The 19,214-nt window shown below is 41.2% G+C and overlaps 1 protein-coding gene across 1 annotated transcript in view; it reads right to left on the reverse strand.

Annotated features, from left to right (window-relative positions):
• Positions 1-744: 744 nt before the first annotated feature.
• LOC110061239 (erythroid differentiation-related factor 1-like) overlaps positions 745-19,214 on the reverse strand; it is a 33,288-nt gene continuing 14,818 nt past the window's right edge. Inside the window, exons 9-27 of the mRNA XM_020768071.2 lie at positions 18,587-18,821; positions 17,674-17,798; positions 16,939-17,050; positions 15,926-15,988; positions 15,581-15,665; positions 14,907-14,959; positions 14,073-14,131; positions 13,399-13,440; positions 11,689-11,758; positions 10,561-10,743; positions 9,857-9,913; positions 9,342-9,407; positions 8,337-8,754; positions 5,712-5,931; positions 4,873-5,112; positions 4,135-4,270; positions 3,202-3,360; positions 2,400-2,570; positions 745-1,969 (exon numbers count right to left, since the gene is read on the reverse strand). Of these exons, the coding sequence (XP_020623730.2) occupies positions 1,373-1,969; positions 2,400-2,570; positions 3,202-3,360; positions 4,135-4,270; positions 4,873-5,112; positions 5,712-5,931; positions 8,337-8,754; positions 9,342-9,407; positions 9,857-9,913; positions 10,561-10,743; positions 11,689-11,758; positions 13,399-13,440; positions 14,073-14,131; positions 14,907-14,959; positions 15,581-15,665; positions 15,926-15,988; positions 16,939-17,050; positions 17,674-17,798; positions 18,587-18,821 (3,091 nt within the window). The 3' untranslated portion in view covers positions 745-1,372. The remainder of the gene's footprint in view (positions 1,970-2,399; positions 2,571-3,201; positions 3,361-4,134; positions 4,271-4,872; positions 5,113-5,711; positions 5,932-8,336; positions 8,755-9,341; positions 9,408-9,856; positions 9,914-10,560; positions 10,744-11,688; positions 11,759-13,398; positions 13,441-14,072; positions 14,132-14,906; positions 14,960-15,580; positions 15,666-15,925; positions 15,989-16,938; positions 17,051-17,673; positions 17,799-18,586; positions 18,822-19,214) is intronic.

A 19,214-nucleotide genomic window follows, 5' to 3' on the forward strand; every position in this document is an offset into this window, starting at 1 on the left:
TCTTCTTTTCTTATCAAGCTAGCTATAAAGGACTCCAAAAAGTGACTTTGCTGGATAACTCGCGAACTAGACCGAGAAGTATGATTCAACTACGACATTGGGATTCATGACATGCAGTCAATTATTACGTCACCTTTTGGTCATACGAATACCACGCACGCGCAGCTTAACGTTTTGATTTTGGACGAGCCATAATTCCATCTATTGTAATTCTGAGTAACCTGGGACCAAGCTTTCGTTCACCGCCTTTAAATGACCAAAAAAACGAGGGTAGCGCATTCTAACAAAGAAACACCAAGGATAGAAGAGGGAAAATGGAGTGCGTCATTTGCAACGTAGTGTATTTCGCCCAATCAGCAACAAAAAAGTTCGCGTTTTTCCACCCTTGGCATGGCTTCTAGTCTTTTCTTTGCGGTCCGATTGTTTGTAGGTTTGTTTGCTTTGTGTTTTTGCTTGTTTATCCCGATAGAGCAAAAAAGACAGGTTTACTTCAAAAAGGAGGGAGCAGCCCATGCAGCGAACAAGCCCCGTTTTCTAATCCCCGCCCCTAGTCCTGTATAGCGTTGGTTGATAACACTTAAATTAGCTGTGACTTTGACCAATAACCTAGAGGATGGAGAGCAATACAGTTAACTCGTGAGTGAACCTCACTGAACTAAATCAGGAAAATTGAGATAATTACACATGGCGAATTGTCTAAGCGTTAGAACTAAACGTTCCATTAGACACTAAAGATTCAACTCATATTTTATCAATTTTTTAATCTCAGTTTTAGTGTGTAAATCATTCATTTCTTTTGAAAAAAAATATATTTTTAATGTTTAGCCCTCTCTGAACATTGTTTTATCCTTGATGTTACAGCAGTGGAGATGATTTTTCCACCTTAAACATCTCAGTTAAAAGACAGGATGATCGAACAAGTCAAGTGAGCAGTTTTCACTTGTTCGCCAAAAGTGAGTTGACTCTGAGTTTGTACAGTTGTGTAGTAAAATCAAATCTCGTGAAAGTCGAACTAATCAACAGGAATATGCACCAAACTTAAACCAATTGTGGTGTGCGTTACCATGAGTGCCTATAACCGGTTGCCACACTCAACAAAGAGTAGGAAATGTTTAGGAGGCCTTATGTGACACCTAGTCACGAAAGAGATAAATGAGGGTGAAGGGAATGTTTCTGTCAGCGCGCAGCGAGTGACTCGTGTCGGTTCCACCACAGCACCAGCTACAAAAAGGATTTCCCATATCCGCCACTGTCTTTTCGCAAACTTTGTTTATGTATACTTTCACCGTGCTTCTCGTGAAAATTACTGGTTCACGATCTCTAATGACGGTCTTACACTCGTTTCACGCTTTGACTTGCCACTTTTCAAATATCACTTGGATTTGTGCTTAATTTCCTGCAGCTTTTGAAGCGTTTCTGCTAATCTTTGACATTTTTTAACAATGTCTTCATCCCCGCTAGTGCTACTGCTCCGTAATGCCACAGAGTACATCTGCTTGGCCGTTTCCAGTCCTCCCCAGTCCCTGCCCGATCTTCCCTTATTCTTGAGCAAACTGTTCGCTTTTACGAGTTCTTTCAAAACGTTCGTGAGACGCGATTCCAAAATCGGAATCAACGTCCGCACCTCTTCCCATTTGATTTCAGAGTCGTCTTTCGCGTGAACCTTGGAGCTTTCTTCGCTCTTTGAGCCTGTTGCAGTTTCGCATTCGCTCCTCTCAACATCTGTTAACGTCCCTAAGTGTTCTAAAGCTCTCTTAGTATCAAACAAATGATCCAGAGCTGCCTGTAGACTTCGAATAGCAGCTGCTGACCCACCGTAAGTTGTCACGTGATATTCACACATGGCGACCTGTTCCAGATGAACCCGTATCCACTCACAGGGGAACTGTTTTGGTTGTAAACACCCCACAGCCTTATTGTAATGAAGCTCAGCTAAAGAGCGCGCTTTCTTCTTTGAGTGATCAACAGCCTACAGAAAGAGATTCTGGTTTGTTAAAAGGTTACTTTAGACTAGTTCACTAACATGTTACTTGAGGTTTGAGTCTAAGACTATATGCTTTGAAAACGATTTTATAAAAAACATTACAGGCTCAAATCACCTAAAAGTAGAGATTATCAAACAGTCAGTCCGTCCGTCCGTCCGTCCGTCCGTCCGTCAGTCAGTCAGTCAGTCAGTCAGACAGTCAGTCAGTCAGTCAGTCAGTCAGTCAGTCAGTCAGTCAGTCAATCAGTCAATCAATCAGTCTGTCCGATTTTCTGTTGATCAGCCGGTTGGCCAGTCGATCAATAGGAAAATGACAAGCTTTTTATGGTTGCATGCGAGTTATTTAGAAAGGTTCTACAACTCTGAAGTTCTGCTCCTTCTTAGCATAAAGGAAGTGAGTTTTAACAAGTCTAACCTGGTTTCTATAAGAATTATGGTAAAGAGACGCCAGGCGATGGTGTATTGAGGCAATGCGATGATATAGCTGCTGCCTAGACTTGGCGCTAGTGTAGAACGCAGACCCAGCGGCAGTGGGCTCCAACAACCGGAGTGCTTTCATCATCAGCTCAGTAACTTCTTGCTCAACCTGACATAAATACCAACATTTGAAAAACCAAGGTCTAGTTCAAAACTAAAAGGACTGAAACAATCCTCGGCGATGGTTGAGTCGTAAAGTTACAAGTAAGACCGGGGCCGTGTTAACTTGCGATATCCGCACGCTACACGATGAAACCAGTTTAAAGATAAAAGTGATTACGGACTCCTATAAATTGAACGTTAGCCTGATAGGTAGAAAAAGAAAAAGTTGGCTCTCGACACAAGACCAGAAACCACGTACACAACGTGATAATACATACAGAAATATTTACAGCACAGTAGTTTCCTTTATGAAGCTAACCCTTGCTGAGACACTGGTTGAAATACGTAAGAATTTGGGGTTAGGGTTAGGGTTGGTGTATCTAAAAAACCTCGAGGGTATAGTAAAACTATCATTTCCACAGATCTTGTTTCAATGCAATTTGCGTTTTGTAGGCGTAAATTTACTTGTGTTATGTTTCAGCAAAGTGTCCAAAATTGTTGTTCGAAATTTCTCCGAAATGCGGTATAAAGAGTCCGAGAATGAAACGTCCGAAATTTTTTGCATGTAGTCAGTATGTCCAAAGGACTGTTCTAATAACAACTAGATACTGATAAACTGCCTATATGTAATCCGTTACCTGCTCCTGAGCATAAGATGATAAAGGAGCATAATCCTGAAGCAGCGTGCCCATTGAATAGTAGGAGCCTGATAGTTCCCACGTGACGGTGTCCCAGACCTGTGGGCTTTTTTTCCTCTCTGACAAACAGCGAAACGCCCTGTTGTAGAACTCAAACGCCTGGAAAGAGAGAACGGCAAAACAACAAATGCAAACTTGTTTGGTTGCTCGAGGCTAAACGATATACAACAACAGCGTACATGGCATGAATGCACAACAAGTGGACTACGAGTGGTCCATCTTGTACTCAAGGTCCTCTCTCCTCTGCAGAGGTTCAAAGGGGATATTTCGGGTGGGGAGGATCCGCTGAACAATATGAGTGCAGGCGCAGGGTTACGTGAAGGGGATTCATTCGACTTTGCGCCTGCACTCACCTCGCACAGCGGCTTTCTATAACGAACGATTCGAACCTGGCGGAGGAGAGAACTCAAGATTTACTCGAATCAAATAGATGAAACTGCTCGCAGTCTTGAAAACAAGTGACGTAATTATTTTCTGAGAAGAAATAGAATTATGGCCATTAGTTGTTTTACCACGGTACAGAACGAACTGTTTTGACATCATTAAGGAAGCACGATTATTGAGTTTGCTGTCTGACCCAGCACCATTCTATTCTGAGAGATGATGAACACTACCTCCACAAGTATCGTAATAAACCAATTAGAACTCTATGCAAGAACACGTGACAACGTAACGGCTGGAAATGGCGGGAAAGTGGCGTCAAGCAAATCAGGATTTTCAAAGAAGACAACGTGACTGGCCGGAGCATTTTGATATGGACTAATCAAAGATTTCGCTCCGCTCAGCAAACAAAACTGAACTTTCCATCGACAGCTGGTCGACACAAGCTAGTGGGACTACATGGAAGATGTAACATTAAAAACAGTCCGGAACCTTGTTAAAATAACTCCTCTCTTCCTGGCTGAATTCTCCTCTTCTTCCTGTCAGCTTGGTTTCCACGCCACCCACACCCTGAGCGCACAGTCGCATTAATCTGCCTAAATTGGACAGTAGTAACGCCTTGTTCGCACTGGAGAGAGAATAGACAACGCAGTGATTATAATGACATGAACAGATTCTACTCTTTCTTTTTGATGGTAACGATAAAGAGTGTGGTCTTATTGAGCTTATGAAAAACACACGTCCGTCAGTCAAGGACGGTAACCGGAAGGGGATGTCCCTTTTTGGCGGGAAAACTCGTGTTTTCGCCTCTTTAGCTTGACGTGTGATGGTTTTCTTGCCAAAAGTAGGGATAGCCGACATCTGGCTGCCGACATCTGGCTGCCGTCTTCTCCAACTCAGTCACGGATGATTACGCTAAGGACGCAGAGAAAAGGGACTACGAAAGTGAAAACTTTTTCAAAAACTTCTTCGGGCCTTACTTCCTTTGCGGTATACTGCTGAACCTTCTGAGTTGGATTAAGACGCGCAGCACCTTGCAGTGCAGGCACTCCCGGCGGTAAAGTTGTGAAAGTGTTTCTTCTCGTTAGGATCAGTCGCAGATGAACGGGGAAAACTGGGGCGAGAGACATAGTAAACAAAGGGAGTGGTCGAGGCTACAAAATAGAGAAATTAGAGTCCGTGAAAATCATTCGCCTCTCTCCTTGTTGCTACAAAACGTTTGGTACTAACCTGTCATGCGTGATGTCAAAAGTGCGAATACCGCTTTCGAAACAAGAGAAGCTTCTCTTCCACAGTTCTCGTTCCAGAAAGGAGGGATCTGTGCCGCTGTCCATCATGGCAGCGGCCTTGTTCATATAAAGCACGCCCAGTTCGTTCTTGGCATTTCCCATGCGCCTCGTCAGGTTGACCATCAGCTCTACTTTAGTGTCTGTCGTCACTAGCTGAAGAGCTGCGTCATATAGACTAACACTAAAAGTCACAGACGGACAAAGAATTAAATTGTGAATGTTGAGTCTACGAGTTAACTAGACCACCTGGGGTGCACTGTTTCAGTAAGTAAAGCACAAATAATCTTTACGTATAAAATAAATATATAAATTTTTGTCTTTACGATGTCATTGTACAAACTTTTAAAAACGCAATTTTTAGCAAGTCAAACCCTTAGCATCAATACAAGGCAAAACTATTTTTTAAGATTGTCTCTTCTAGTACTATATCAAAAATACGGAGAGCAGCAAAGGGAACAGGCAATTTTCGAGGTGCTTTAGCCTCTGTTTCACGAGTCTTCATGCCAAACCATTCACATGAAAATGTGTTCCGCCTACACGTTTGTTCTCGGGCAAATCAAACTGATTTTCAAATGAAAGGGTGACTCGTTCAGTTTGAAACAGAGGTACAAGGTAACTATTGTATTCTAGATACATGAGCCTCCTTATCATATCACGACTTAGGGGATTTTCAGGGGGCGTACGAACCCCAAGCTAGGCTAGTTGTTATGAGCATTACTTGCTCATGACAAACATGACAGCACAATACAAACGCTAAAAAAGCGAGATCAGTTTTTTCACCTCTTAAGCAAATTTTTCTCCACCTCAGACACAAACTTGACGCTGGAAGAATGCTCCCCTTGACCAGCAATGCACTCCTCAACTGTTTCAGAAATGAACGCGTCTTCTTCGGATTGAAACTGATAATCTTCCTGATGAACAGCTAAATTCCCCTGACACTTAGACAACATTAGGTACGAGTCCCCACACACAAACAGCACAGAGATCAACAGCTGGTCGCCTGGATGAAAAAGTTGATGAAACAAAATTGCGCCATTCAGCCGAGATCAAATTAAAAATCTGCATGGTTGGTAAGGCTACGAGTACGCAGTTTTTGACAATATCAGAGGTTGCTAGGAAACAGGAAGTTAACTTATAACGTCATGCTGACCGGAGTTCGGCACGTGTTCATACTGTTTTCTTATTGGTTGAAAGGTATCGGAAAATCTAAAGGTCTTACGAAGATTGGCCGAAAATGACTTAAGCGAAAAAGGCACTAAAATAAAAGAAAAATCAAGCGGTCGAATAATACTGATGGTTGAACATCTAATACACGCTGTTCTCCCATTTTGCCTTCTCATGCGGGGCTCGAAAAAATAAGACACCTCCCAAAATATCTACTTGTACGTTAAACCATCAAATAGGGTTGGTGTAATATGAAACACTGTGTAACGACGTATCTCTGTTAATTTATCAGAAAAGATAATACCCGCCACCGGGTAGTGCGACAACTTGAACCAGGGCACTTGTAAGAAAAAACGCTAATTGAGAACAATGGATAGAGGCTTGAAAACTGGGACAGGTCTCGCGCACGATGTTGGTGTACAATTGCGTAACAAAAACGGTCTCACGCTAGATTTCTTATTATTTCTCGTCATTCTTAAAGCCAGTGGTCGTAAAACTTCGCAGAATTGAAGTTCTATCTATGTGCACCCCAAAAAGCGAAATTTTCCGTCTGAAAGAGATTTATTAGAAGAACAATAACAAAATTCCGAAAACAGGTTAGGCAAAAAGTGCCGTTTTTCCCCCACTTTTTGACCAAAACGGAAAGTGCATTATTATAATTTTCAACTTCTTAGTGTGAACAATTCAATTCAAGAAGGTGTCTCCAAAGTGCACCTAAATTTTGCTTTAAAATGGTGGGATTCTTTCATTTGTGGTTGTATCTGTCAAAAAAATATAATTAAAAAACTAGCGTGAGACCACGTTTTTAATTCAAAAACTTTGTCATTTTATCGCGCCTTTGTTCGCACGTTTCGAGCACTTTTTTCCTTTTTTGCCTTTCGCGCAAATTTTGCGTTTCGCCAATCGCGCCTCCGGCATCGCGCATTTTTTTTGCCTTTCAGGCCCGCGCTATTTTTGCCATTTTGTCGTTTTGCTAATTTTGCCTCGTGGCGCTTTTGCCGCTAGAGCGCTGGCGAACAACACCGTAATAAAGGCTGGAGTACGCGAGCGGTGCAAAGTACTGACAAAAAGCCGAAGCGAGCATTTTATGATACTTTTAGTGATGCTATTTTCACAGGCGAATGCTCAGTTGAGATTGAACGTTATCCTCGCCGATCCTTCGGCAAAGTTGGCGAACAACACCGTAATAAAGGTCAACTAACACATCGATGTTTTGTTTTGTTTTCTGTTCATGGGGAAACCTTTCAATCCCAGTCTAACTCGACTCGTCCATCCATTTCCTTATTTGGACATAATTTGGGCTTGTTGTAAATAACAAAATGGCCGCGATGAACACGAAATGGACAAGAAGATGCAGCCGGGGAACTTGCTTGCTTAGTGCGTGTAAAAAGAAATAAAAAAAGACAGAAGATGATTCGTTCTGTCATTTTCTCAAGATCGCCGGGCTGGACAAAAATTGGACAAACGTGTGTTTAAAGTTACATCGTTTCCAAATCCTTGGTAAGCACTCTGATAGCGATATATAGCGTAACTTACTAGCATGTGGCGTTCTCTTATAGTTTGCGTTCTGGAGAACGCTTTTCTCCATTTTTGTGATTCCATTTTTGTGATTCAAAAGAGCTCCTTTAACAATAATTTGCAACGCTTTGCCTTGCAAAACCTGTATTATGATTAAGGAAGCTTACATTCGGAATTGAACCAACTCAGTTTGCTGGACTCGGAATAAAGGCAAAATACGCAAAAACCCAAAAGGGCGCGATGTTTTTGCTGGCGCGAAAGGCAAGAGCAAAAACCACCAAAAGGAGTAACGTGCGCGATTTTGGCAAAAAGCAAAATTTGCCAAAAAGGCAAAACTGGCAAATCGCGCCTGCAATGGGCGCGATAAGAATAGCGTAAAACACGGCCCGATGTGTTACGCTACTTGCGAAGATTAGAATGGAGAGTATGTGTGATTTTGACTCCTTACAAGAAAGGCACAAGCGCTTTTTAGACGTAGCTAAGATGGAAGGAAACTACATGAAAATCGCTACAAGATGGTGCTCATTTGAAGAGAAAAAATTAATAACCTGCGAATCACAGCATTTCTAAAACAAATTTTCGTCCGATTTTTGCTAATTTTGATTTGTACACCAACATCGTGCGCGAGGCCGAAAAAAGTAAAAAGGAAACCGTTCTCATTTTCTGTGTATTTTTGTCGAAAGCAAAGAACATGGTCAGAGTACAATAAATCCAGCTTATTACCTTTCTTAACGTCAGATTCCACACTAAAGATCTGTGATGCCTCGAGGCACTTGAATGCAAGTTTACAGTTCTTTAAGCCGCGGCCAAACTTTCCGTTCGAATTGAATGTGCAAGCTAACGAGTGATACACTGCCGCTGCTTTGTAGAACAGTAACCCAGCGGTCTTCTCTTGCCAACGGGCCGGCCGTACAAGGACCAGCGGTGACTTCTTTCTCTTGTACGGATGAAGGTGCTTTGCAAATGTAGCAACAACTGCTTGCGGTGGACTGTGGCTAGATGCTTCGCCATCGATTCTGGCAGCCGGGGACTGGGGAGGCGAGGAGGGGCATTCTGTGGAGGAGCTGCTCTTTGCGCTTAAGTTTAGGACTTCCCCTTGAGAGGTACCTTCTGTTAAATGCTTCTTGACACACGAAAGGCCCTGTTATGAGGAAAGAAGAGAAGAACATGACATGGATTGTCTCAACGACAGTTTAAAGTAAAAAGGGCTAAAATACTGGACCTGTGGGTCATTCGTAGGTCACGTACCGTAATTTCGGGAGTATAGATTTCAACATTACAATACAAAAACAAAGACTGCAAAACCAGCGATAGCTAAGGACATGACCAGATCTTTACAACACCAACATCGACCACCGACCTAATGACTTTCCTTTACTACGAAAACTGGCATTTTTTGGCCATAAAAAAAGAAAGAAAAGTGACACGTGAGACCCCCTCAAGAAAGAACAGAAAAGATTTGTAACGTGCTAAGCAAAGGAACTTGATAAAAGCGATTGAATATGCAGCTACAGCCAACCCACAAGATCATCCGATTGAGAGCTTATGGGTAATTAAATTATGTGCGCACAAATATAACTGCTACAAAATTACGATACTGTTTTCATAGGTGTCTGGGCTCAGAGAATGCGATTATGCTCGCTTGTCTTCAAGAGATCGATATTTCATTATGCTGGTTTTACGCAGATAAGAGCACATTAGATCAAATAGATCTGAACCAGAACTTGCCTTAACGATATGCGATAGAGCCACCTTACATCGCTCTTCCACATTGCTTGGTAATGGCTTGGAAACCTAATCAGAGGAGAAGACAAATTGTTTAGGGAAAAAAAAAAACAGTAACAGCTACAGTGAAACCTGTATTAAGCGGACACCCTTGGGACCCTCACAAGTGTCCGCTTAATGCAGGGTGTCCGCTCTAGACAGGTTCAGCAATAATAGTTAATTATTAACCCTTCTGAAACACAGTGTAACACAGTGTAAGATCAAACACTATTCATAGCACAATATCCAGTCAGTCAATGCATCAATCTGAAATAATCTACTTAGCTTTAAAACGACATCGCTGAACAATGTTAAAGGAGTCTAAGCTGAGCTTTTAGGAGTAAAAAGCCCTTGAAGCGTCCGCTTAATGCAGGTTTTGTGCAACAAAATGGCTCAATACTGGTGTCTGCGTCCGCTTCACAGAGGTGTCTGCTTTAATGCTAGAATCCTCCATACTTGTCAAAATCACAGTTTCTAACCTTAATCCAATCATCCTGCTGCGTCACAGGCGCTGATAACTTTGTTACGTCAAGCGACTATAAGGAAAACATGTTTAGAAAGATATCAACTTTGCAAAGCAAAATATTTTTGTATTGAGTAGATAGAGGTGGAATTGCATGTGGTGGCAAGTAAGATTTCTGAATTCAGAAGAACCATAGACTACTGGGTCTGATCTGCAACTGTACAAGGATAATAAAATGGACCAGGAGGGAGGAATGCAGACAGGAAAACAGCAGATGCCAAGATTTGAAAGGAACTTACTTGGTGTATATCACACTGAATATAACGTAAACCACCAAAAGCAATCCCTGGTTGACTATTTCCGTCTCGTTTCGAGAAACTGTCGTCCCAAAATGAGTTTGATATAAAGGAAATAAAAAAGTTCTGCACCACACCTCTGAAGGAACATTAGACTTGGAAGTGGTCATTACCGACAGAAGTTAACCATTTTTGTGGGTTTAGTGCAGTACGTGTTACAGGCGGACTATGTCGAGCGTAGTGTTTCTGTAAAACCTTAGTTTCCTGTCCAAGTAAAAACTGGCTTGTGTGTTTTAGCGAGTCCTTGCTTCGTTTTGACTGAACTGGCAAACCCAAGAACTAATTTAAAGAAATGTCTAAGTTGCTGGCTCAATTCAAACACCACAGTAAAACCAACAGGACGAAAGATCTGAATACCAGGTACCTTTGAAGCCATCGCAGTATCTGCTTGATTTTCATCAGCAAAAACACGAGAGGAATTCTTCTCGTGGGCCGGTTCTTCGCTGTCATCCGCCTGTTGTTGATCAGTTGGGTTTATGGCAGGCAGCGCGTGTACATCGTCAGGTGAATATAGGTCAGACAACAAGTAGCTTGCCGACGCAAAAATCTGGCATAAAGAAGAAAAAAGAAAACGATAATAAATCTTTGGCCACCGTGGGCAGTATCAGTTACTGCATATGCAGTATCATAATAAAGTCCACAGCAATTTGCTCTACAGAGATCCGTGATTGATCTGTGATTGGTTATATGTTTATCGGTTTTAACAACTTCGTTCCTGGGGTCTGGAAACGGTTGCGATTTCGACTGATCTTGGTAAGCAAACAAACACCAAACCGAGACTACACGAATCTCTATAGAGTTACGTCACCAGAATGAATTCTCGGGTGCAGCTTCAGAAGTCTCAGTTCGGTTAGGAAGAGAGTCGAACGCGCGAACATAGAAGTCTCTGACCCACCACAGAACTATCATGACTCCCACAACTGGTCAGCGACATGCTGGAAACCAGGCCCTGACGTCTTGATTTAACGGAGAGTGAGCTGATGACTATTTGCCGGAAAGAACCGGTTGGAATGACCGTTGAATAATGGCAAGGGTTTTTTCAAAATCAGCAAACTAACCGAAAGAGGTGGCGCTTACCATTTACAATTCGGTTTCCCGTTAACGTTCTATCGGGATGGAACTGCTAAATTGAGGAAATGGTAAAGAAATTCGACGTTCCGACCCGAACGGAAGGAGGGGTACTTCTGGAGGCAGTCCACAAAAAGGCTTCCCACGGATTTTCCAGAAAATTGTTCCATTTGCTCTCCGCCAGAAATTCTCGGAATTTTTTCAGAAATATTGACGACGAGCCTCCTGCTTCATGTCCTCCTTATAAAGATGTCCGTTAGAAAGAACTGAATGTACAGCAAGTGGACGAACAAAAGTGAAAAGGGGGAGAGTTTGTATGATGACAACCCAATGCTCACTCTACTATGCAAGGTTTATCATTTTTAAGTTTCAACTTCAGATCGTTTCTAAGAACAAAGACAACGAGGATGGTAAAGAGGATTACCTCTGGGAATTTCTCATTGTCAAGAAGTAGGAGGCAGTTATTGAGTAACTGACGGGCTGTCCCTTGTTCCCTGAAATACAAAGCAAGAAAATTAACTTTAGTGGTACTGGGACGAAAATCGCATCTATCCTATCGCAGCCATTTTAAAACATAAAACAAGGTAGCCTTTGTGAGAAGAAAAATGCTGTTTACTACATTCAAATATCTCTTTTCACTCCAGAAATATTCAAGTTTTTAAAATATGTAAATTAGCCCAGTGATGACGTCATACACTCAACCAAATTTCGATCAAATATGATGAAAAAAGATATCTCAGCCAATTTGTATCAGAAATGTTTGATTCTTTGCAGTAAGATTCTACTAAATGTGCTCCACAATATGAGCTTAACAGTTTGGTTACCATGGCAACATACTGGGTTCCAGACCTCCCCAATATTAAAGGCCTTTCTGGCCACCTTTGGTGTTCCATTTTGATATTTACAACTTGTACCTCATATGCATGATCCAGCAAGCATATAAATATGTTAGCTCAAGTTTGCGGCCTCGTTTAATGTTTTGCGAGGTAAAAATCACTAACATATTGAAATCAAGTGGGTGGTGACTGGAAAAGAGTGAGTTGCCATGGGAACAGAATTTTATATAGCCGTAGGTGTGTATCCTGTAGAACTACCAGCCTACCAAGTTTCAATGGTCTGCGCTGCAAATTGACCAAGATAGCTCTATTTATATACTTGATATAAACTTGGGTTGAGTGCATGACATTATCAGTCATCTCATTTGCATATTTTACACATTTTTGAAACTTAAATATCTCCGGAACTAATGCAGACATTTGCAAACCGTAAACGGCGTTTTTATTCTTTCATGGAATTCTATGTGATACACCTAAAAAATCAAGGGGGGAAAATTTGATCATAGTACCACTTTAAACGAAAGCCTAAAGTAGAGATTTTCATTTCTTTATTTCTTAGTCAAACAAACTATGACGCTTTTCACTAAACACTGAAACCTCAGTCCACTTTGTCCACTTTAGGAGGCGTGCTGGCTTCATGGTTGGTCCGCTAGTCTCCAGATCGAGCGGTCCGAGATGGCGCCCTGGCTAGTGTCTTTGTGTTCTGTTCTTGGGCAAGACAAACAATGTCTCACTCCACCCAGGGTACCGGCGAATTTGATGCTCAGGGGTAACCCTACGCCGATGGACTAGCATCCCATCCAGGGGAGATTAGAAATATTCCTGATCGATAACGGGAGACAAGCGCCGGCTTGATGGGCCACTCGGCTCAAACGCAGATGTTACCAACTTTGTCTACCACAAACACCATTTCTTAAAATCTGTTTCACGCTTTTCTGATATTTTACCTCATTTTAAACAAGTTCTTAAAAGAGGCTATGTCACCATAAATTAAGTCATATTGTAATGCATAAAAGTAAAAGTTTACCAAAGTAAAGAAAGCAACAACAAAGAAGTAACAAAATTGAAAAGAAACATGTTTGCAAAAGTGTTTGAATAAATTTTTCACGTGTCAGAATTACTGATAAGTGTTGTAGCAAGACCAAACCAACTAAAGGATTATAAATTTGGATATCAAATGTCCCTAAGACAGGTTTTTTTCACCTGTGAGTGTCCAGGCCAAATGTTAACTAACACCCTCCCGGTACGTCAACACAGTAACGCCGCAGTGGAACTAACAGAGTAACTTAGTGACTTACCCCACTCTCAGTGGTGACTGGTTCATCATGTTCTTTGCAACCCTGGTGGGGACGTATCAATTGATAAATTAAAGAAAAACAAAAACCAAAAAAACAGTAAAACAATAATTAAATGAATTGCTTTTCAATTGCTAGGTTAATTGCTTTTTGAAGATAAGGAGGAGCCCCTTCAGGGCAGGGCAAGAACGAGAAAGTGCCAACAACAACATGAACTTGCACATAACATCATCATGGGCAAAAGATGCAATATTCATCATTTCTTGAGCGTGCGACAAAGAAAAAAATCCGAGTACATGACAGGACTCGAACCCATGACTTCTCAGATACCAGTCGGGCACACTCGTGACTAAGCTACGTAGAGACTCATGAAGAACTAGGCATTTTACCCTCCCCCTACCATCCCCCCCTCGGGCCCATTTGCCAGGTTATAACTGATGCGATTCTAAAACGTAGCGATATCTGAAACACCATATTTAACGAGCAAGGGCCAGTAATTTTCTTTGCCGAGGAACCTAAGTATTTAAAACACTTGTAAAGAAATTGCAGCTTGATAGCTTGACACTTTTCAGGAATAGTCAGTAGCGTTCTCCGGCAGCACTCTGACTTAATTTTAGTGCTATACTTTTAACGCTGAATAGCTGAAATAGTTTAATGTTAAAATGCGATATACAGACCGGTAAAACAGCATAGCCACAGGCACGGTAAATAAGTTCTCTGTCTTGTCGTCCGTCCTCTACGCAATATGAAAGTAAACAGATACATGACGAAAACGTAACTGACAACATACAGACTTGATGTCAGGACTAAGTACCTGGACGGCTACACAAGGTGAATCAACTACTCCAAACAGTTAAAAACATAGAAATCCTACATGTCATCACCAATTCAAGTAAGAAGCTTGTTACTTTTTTTAATTGAATGAGACTGGAATTAGGAATTTTTGTTTGCCATAGTCAGTAAGATAAAAACTTAGGTGATAAACTCTTTGTAGGTGTGCTTTATTTCCACTTACATGTAGTTTATAGATACGTGTTGATACAACATGATAAAGAGAAAGGTTTGATAATACCATTAAAGTTAAGTAGTAACCTTGTGCCAAAAATGGTATTCTTCTTTATCTCTTCAGTTACTTTGCCAATCAAAGATAAAATTCATATAGCTCCGCCATCTAAGGCCCCGTCCAAACTAAGCCAGAGAAATTTGAAAATGCAACAATCACCGGCCATTTTGGATTTGTGTTTGAAGAAAACTCGGGCACGGAAATCACGTGATTATCGTGATGTCATCGTTTTCGAAAAGCTCTTTTTTCAAATTGTTTTCCGTCCACACTAAAACGCACAGTCGGCGTTTTCAAATTCCTGCGGTTTGAAGAGCGTTATCGAAATGCTCCGTTTTCGTGCCGGATTAGTGTGGACGGTAGACCTAAGCGTACCAATAAAGCTGCGTTTTCAAATTTCCCCGGCGTAGGGTGGACCGGGCCTAAAGTCCTCATACAGTACAAGCCATACCTGTTGACAGATTGAGGTCAAATCATACAACTTTATGACGTCACTGTCAGTTGCTGTAGAGAGTAATGAGTACTCAATTTAATATAACTCTTTCAAGTATTACATCCAAACTTAAATCAAACTTCACGTTTTCAAGGAAGTAAACAAGGAAAACATGCGTTTATGTAACTACTTTAAACCCATGATTTGAGTGCAGCCTATCCATTTTTCAACAGAACTTTTACGTGGAATAGTTTGAAGCTGATCAGCCTTGACATAACAACAACAACAACAACAGTAACAACATAAGACATATACATGTTTTTGCTCTTTAACTTGCATAATTAATAAAAATAAAAATAAATTAAGCGGATGGTCACCCAAAATGACAAAAAAGGTAAACAAGAACTGACTAATCCTGTAAGTTTTTGAACTGAAGCTGCTAAGCAACATGACGCCATCCTCATGACGTCATGCTGGGGTTATAAATAATGTTTTGATTGGAAAAAGTCCTAGTTGGAAACTTCCCTCGCGTAGCCTGGGAACACATACCAGGTCGGGCTGGGGTTGCTCTGCTCGCCAATCGTCTTTTTAGGCTATACCTCAGGAAGGCAAATGCTACTTCTTATACTAAAGACTGGCCGAAACCTGAACTTGATCCGCCAAATGAAACAAACATTAAAAAGGTACCATACCTTTAAACAGCCAGTAGGTGTGACCTTCACGAGTACAATTTGACTTCATGAAAGACAAGATATTTTGCGCTACATCCTTGATGACCTATAGTAGAAAGACCACAACAACCCACAGTTAAGACAATGATTGATTATCAGTGATGGATGAACATCAATACTTTAAAACAAACATTACAACATCCTCTCAGTGCTCTGACGACCATTTTGACTGATCTTTTATGAAGGTCGTATTAACAAAGTCGTCATATTAACTAGGTAGTCCCAGAGCGTGCTACCATTGTATGTGGAACTTACAGACGTTAACGACATTTTACATTGTAGAAAGTTGATAGCAAATGACTTAACCTTTGGAGAGAAATTACTTCCTTCCAAGTTTGGCAATTCCTCTGTTTTGTAAAGATCATAATACTGCAGAATGAAAAAACCAACGTATTAAATTACTCTAATGTGAGAAAATAATGCTGATCTGAAACAACTTGTGACACTTGACAAATAGGAAATAGTACCAAACACCAATTATAGTTCCTCTCTTTGTTGGGGTGCGTAATTACCAGAATCTACCAGCAAACAAAATGCTAGAGAGTAAGCTGCGACGGACAAGTATCCTACTCAGGGGTCATAAACAATACAGAAACCAGGATAGGCTCTCACTGGTGGCATGGGCCACTTTGCACTGAGTGTAGATTTTACTTTCCACCAGATACCAATGTGTGGGAGGCACGGTGACCTAATGCTTAGCACCCTGGAAACTGGATCAAGTGGTCTGGGGCCCATTTCTCGAAAGACGGCCCCGGACACTTTTCGGGTCCGTAAAGCCATTTTTAATTTCTCTGTATCTAAAATCTGAGAGGTGTACACGCATGAAACTTCTTGTTTAAAAAGGAATTCATTTGATATTACGAATATGTGAATAAAATGGCGCTGTAATCATCAGGTTTGAGATTTTGCTACAACTTTCCGGGTGCAAAAACTTTTCGGACCTTCAAGAAACGGGTCCCTGGTCTCATTGCGTTGTGTTCTTGGGCACGACACTACGCTCGCAAAGCCTCTCTCGATGGATTAGCACCCCATCCAGCGGGGGAGGGGGGTGGGGGGGATAGAAATACTCCTAGGCATTTCATGCCATGGAAACTGGAATAAGCTCCGGCACTCTGGACCACTTGGCTTGACATAGAGACACCAATGTGGTAATTGACCAATTTTCATCACACCACCATGCAGCCCTGCTGATGGCATCCTATAGCAAACAATACTGTGAGATGCTGTAATTTTTCTGCAGTCATGTTGCAGCTCCTGAGCCAAATATTGTCCTGCCTGGCTCTCCCCATTAGAAACCATATTTTTCTAAGACAACTTACTTGCACAATCCCATCCAAGTGATAACACATAGCGACCTCTGGAACATTACACATCAAGTTATCGAGCCAGTAATCTAACCCTGTCAGTACATTGATAGGATTGCCACACTCCCTTAAAAATGACCAACATAATCAGCACTGAGTATAGCAGTAAGCCATTGATTTTACCTTCTTTCCACCAGTTCAATCCTGTATCTAGAAATAACAATAGTTATATCACATGCACATGGTGGGCAGATGACTTTAAAAGCATCTGGGAATGGGGGGAGGACAGCTTCATTAGAAAATTTTACACAGAGGGGCCAGGCACTGGGCAAATTGACCAGCTGTGAGGATGATTTTGCCCGCCTGGTTTAGAAATCTACAGGAAGGTTCTTTTAAAAAGAAGTTTAGTTCAAAATGTTTTGCCTGCCTGAAACCAGTTGCCTTCCTGCCAGAAATGTTAAAGAAAATCTTGTATTAGAAGCAGATCTTATAAGAGAGAAGTAATGAGCAGTTCCAATTTTGTGAATTACCTGGCTAGCAGAACAGAAATTGGCTTGAAAGAAGATGCAGTTTGAAAAAAAAGGGTAGATCTGTGTCTCTTAACTTTTATGTAAAGGGAGCAAAAAAATTCTTCAAATAAGTGGCAGGTTCGAATGAATCCAGGGTTCAAATAGTTGGTATTCCACTATAAAGCTAATTAGGCATTCATGATAGTTCATTGCACAAGACATCACTGACAAGTAAATTTACCTGAGCCTTAGGCTGACAGCAGGGTATTTGCCTCCTCCAAATATTGGAAGGTTGGATCCAACAAGCATTTGAATGTCTTCAAACTGCCACAGAACATTGTGCTGAAAGGAAGAGTCCTGTTGAAGCTGAAGAAAATAAAATTGAACTATTACACCTTTGTAAAAACTCCAATTTTTATAATAAATTAATTAGCACACTCATACACAGTGATGGGTGTGCAGCTCGAACTGTACACATGAAAAAAACAACAATTAGTAATGAACAAGTAATGAATAGTTTTACACATTGTGATCTACATGCAGCTGACATGAACTGAATCATTCGATCTGATTGGTTAAGTCAGCCATGAAGTGAACATATTTTTGCAGCATTTGAATTCATTTGAATGTTAATACTGGGCTGAAATTAAGTTAAGAGGCAATCACAATTATTGTGAATTGAATTTTCAACTTCAGACATTATATTTTTCCAGGGCCAAAATGATCAATCACCAACTTATTTTCCAAATTTTTTAATTTGCTCTTTTTAGCATAAAATAAATATCTATTCTTTTATACTATTCACTTGTGTGATATCAAGAGATAACAGGTACATCATTCAAAGGCAGATGGAAATTCTCAGAATGTAAATCATGCAAACTGCAGGTGCTTGAATGAAACTCACACTTGCCATTTTCCTTTTTTGGGCAAAAAGAGCAGTTTAAAGTTAAGCACCTGGGACTAGTTGTTCACAAAGTTGGACAAAGCTACCCAGTGGATAAATCACTGTTCAGTGGACAGGTGTAGGCACAACAATAGTGATTGTCAGGATAGTGATTGTCAATTTTATCCAGAGGATAGCATTATCCATCCTTTTAACAACTCGAGCCTGGTGTTCAACTTCTTAATTTTCTTGTGAAACCAGTTATGACTACCTGAGGCAGAACAGGCTCTTCTTGTGAATCGTCCTCTAGGATTAGTGGTGCAAACAAATCAGTGCCCTCCTTAGCAGAGTCCACCGCTGTGCCTGGAACTGCATAGTCGCATGTTGAGCCTTCACCCTCACTATAGGTGTCACTATCCACTGTGTGCCCAAAGGGTGTGGCTGTGGGTTCAGTGTAAGTTTTAAAGCTTGGGTCTGTCGAAGCATCTTTATTGAGATTCTGAATGCTAAATGGTAGACATAATACAACAAATAAATACAATAAGGCACAAAAAAAAACACTATCTGCATTACTGATCCAAGATTTAACTCAGGGCTACAATTAGAAGCAAGCAACTGGCTATTAAATCCAACTGTAGTAAGGATGACCGCAAACTGAAGACTCTCGCAGGTTCACCCATAATAACCTGAGCCCCCCCCCCCCCCCCCCCCTCAATAAGCTTAATGGCAGCCCTGCAACATCTTTGCCTTCAATTGAAGGTAAAGATTCACTAACTACTGAATGATGGGGTGCTAGTAGTCTTCCAGTACTGCTCACCCTCTCATTAAAGTTCTTGAATATTATTACATGTATATGGCATACTGATTCTGAGATTTCCATTCATGATCGAAGAAGTCCA

The sequence above is a fragment of the Orbicella faveolata genome, unplaced genomic scaffold, assembly GCF_042242905.1.
Source record: "Orbicella faveolata isolate gen_17 unplaced genomic scaffold, um_ofav_v1 contig_1, whole genome shotgun sequence".
In the NCBI taxonomy this organism is placed as follows: domain Eukaryota; kingdom Metazoa; phylum Cnidaria; class Anthozoa; order Scleractinia; family Merulinidae; genus Orbicella; species Orbicella faveolata.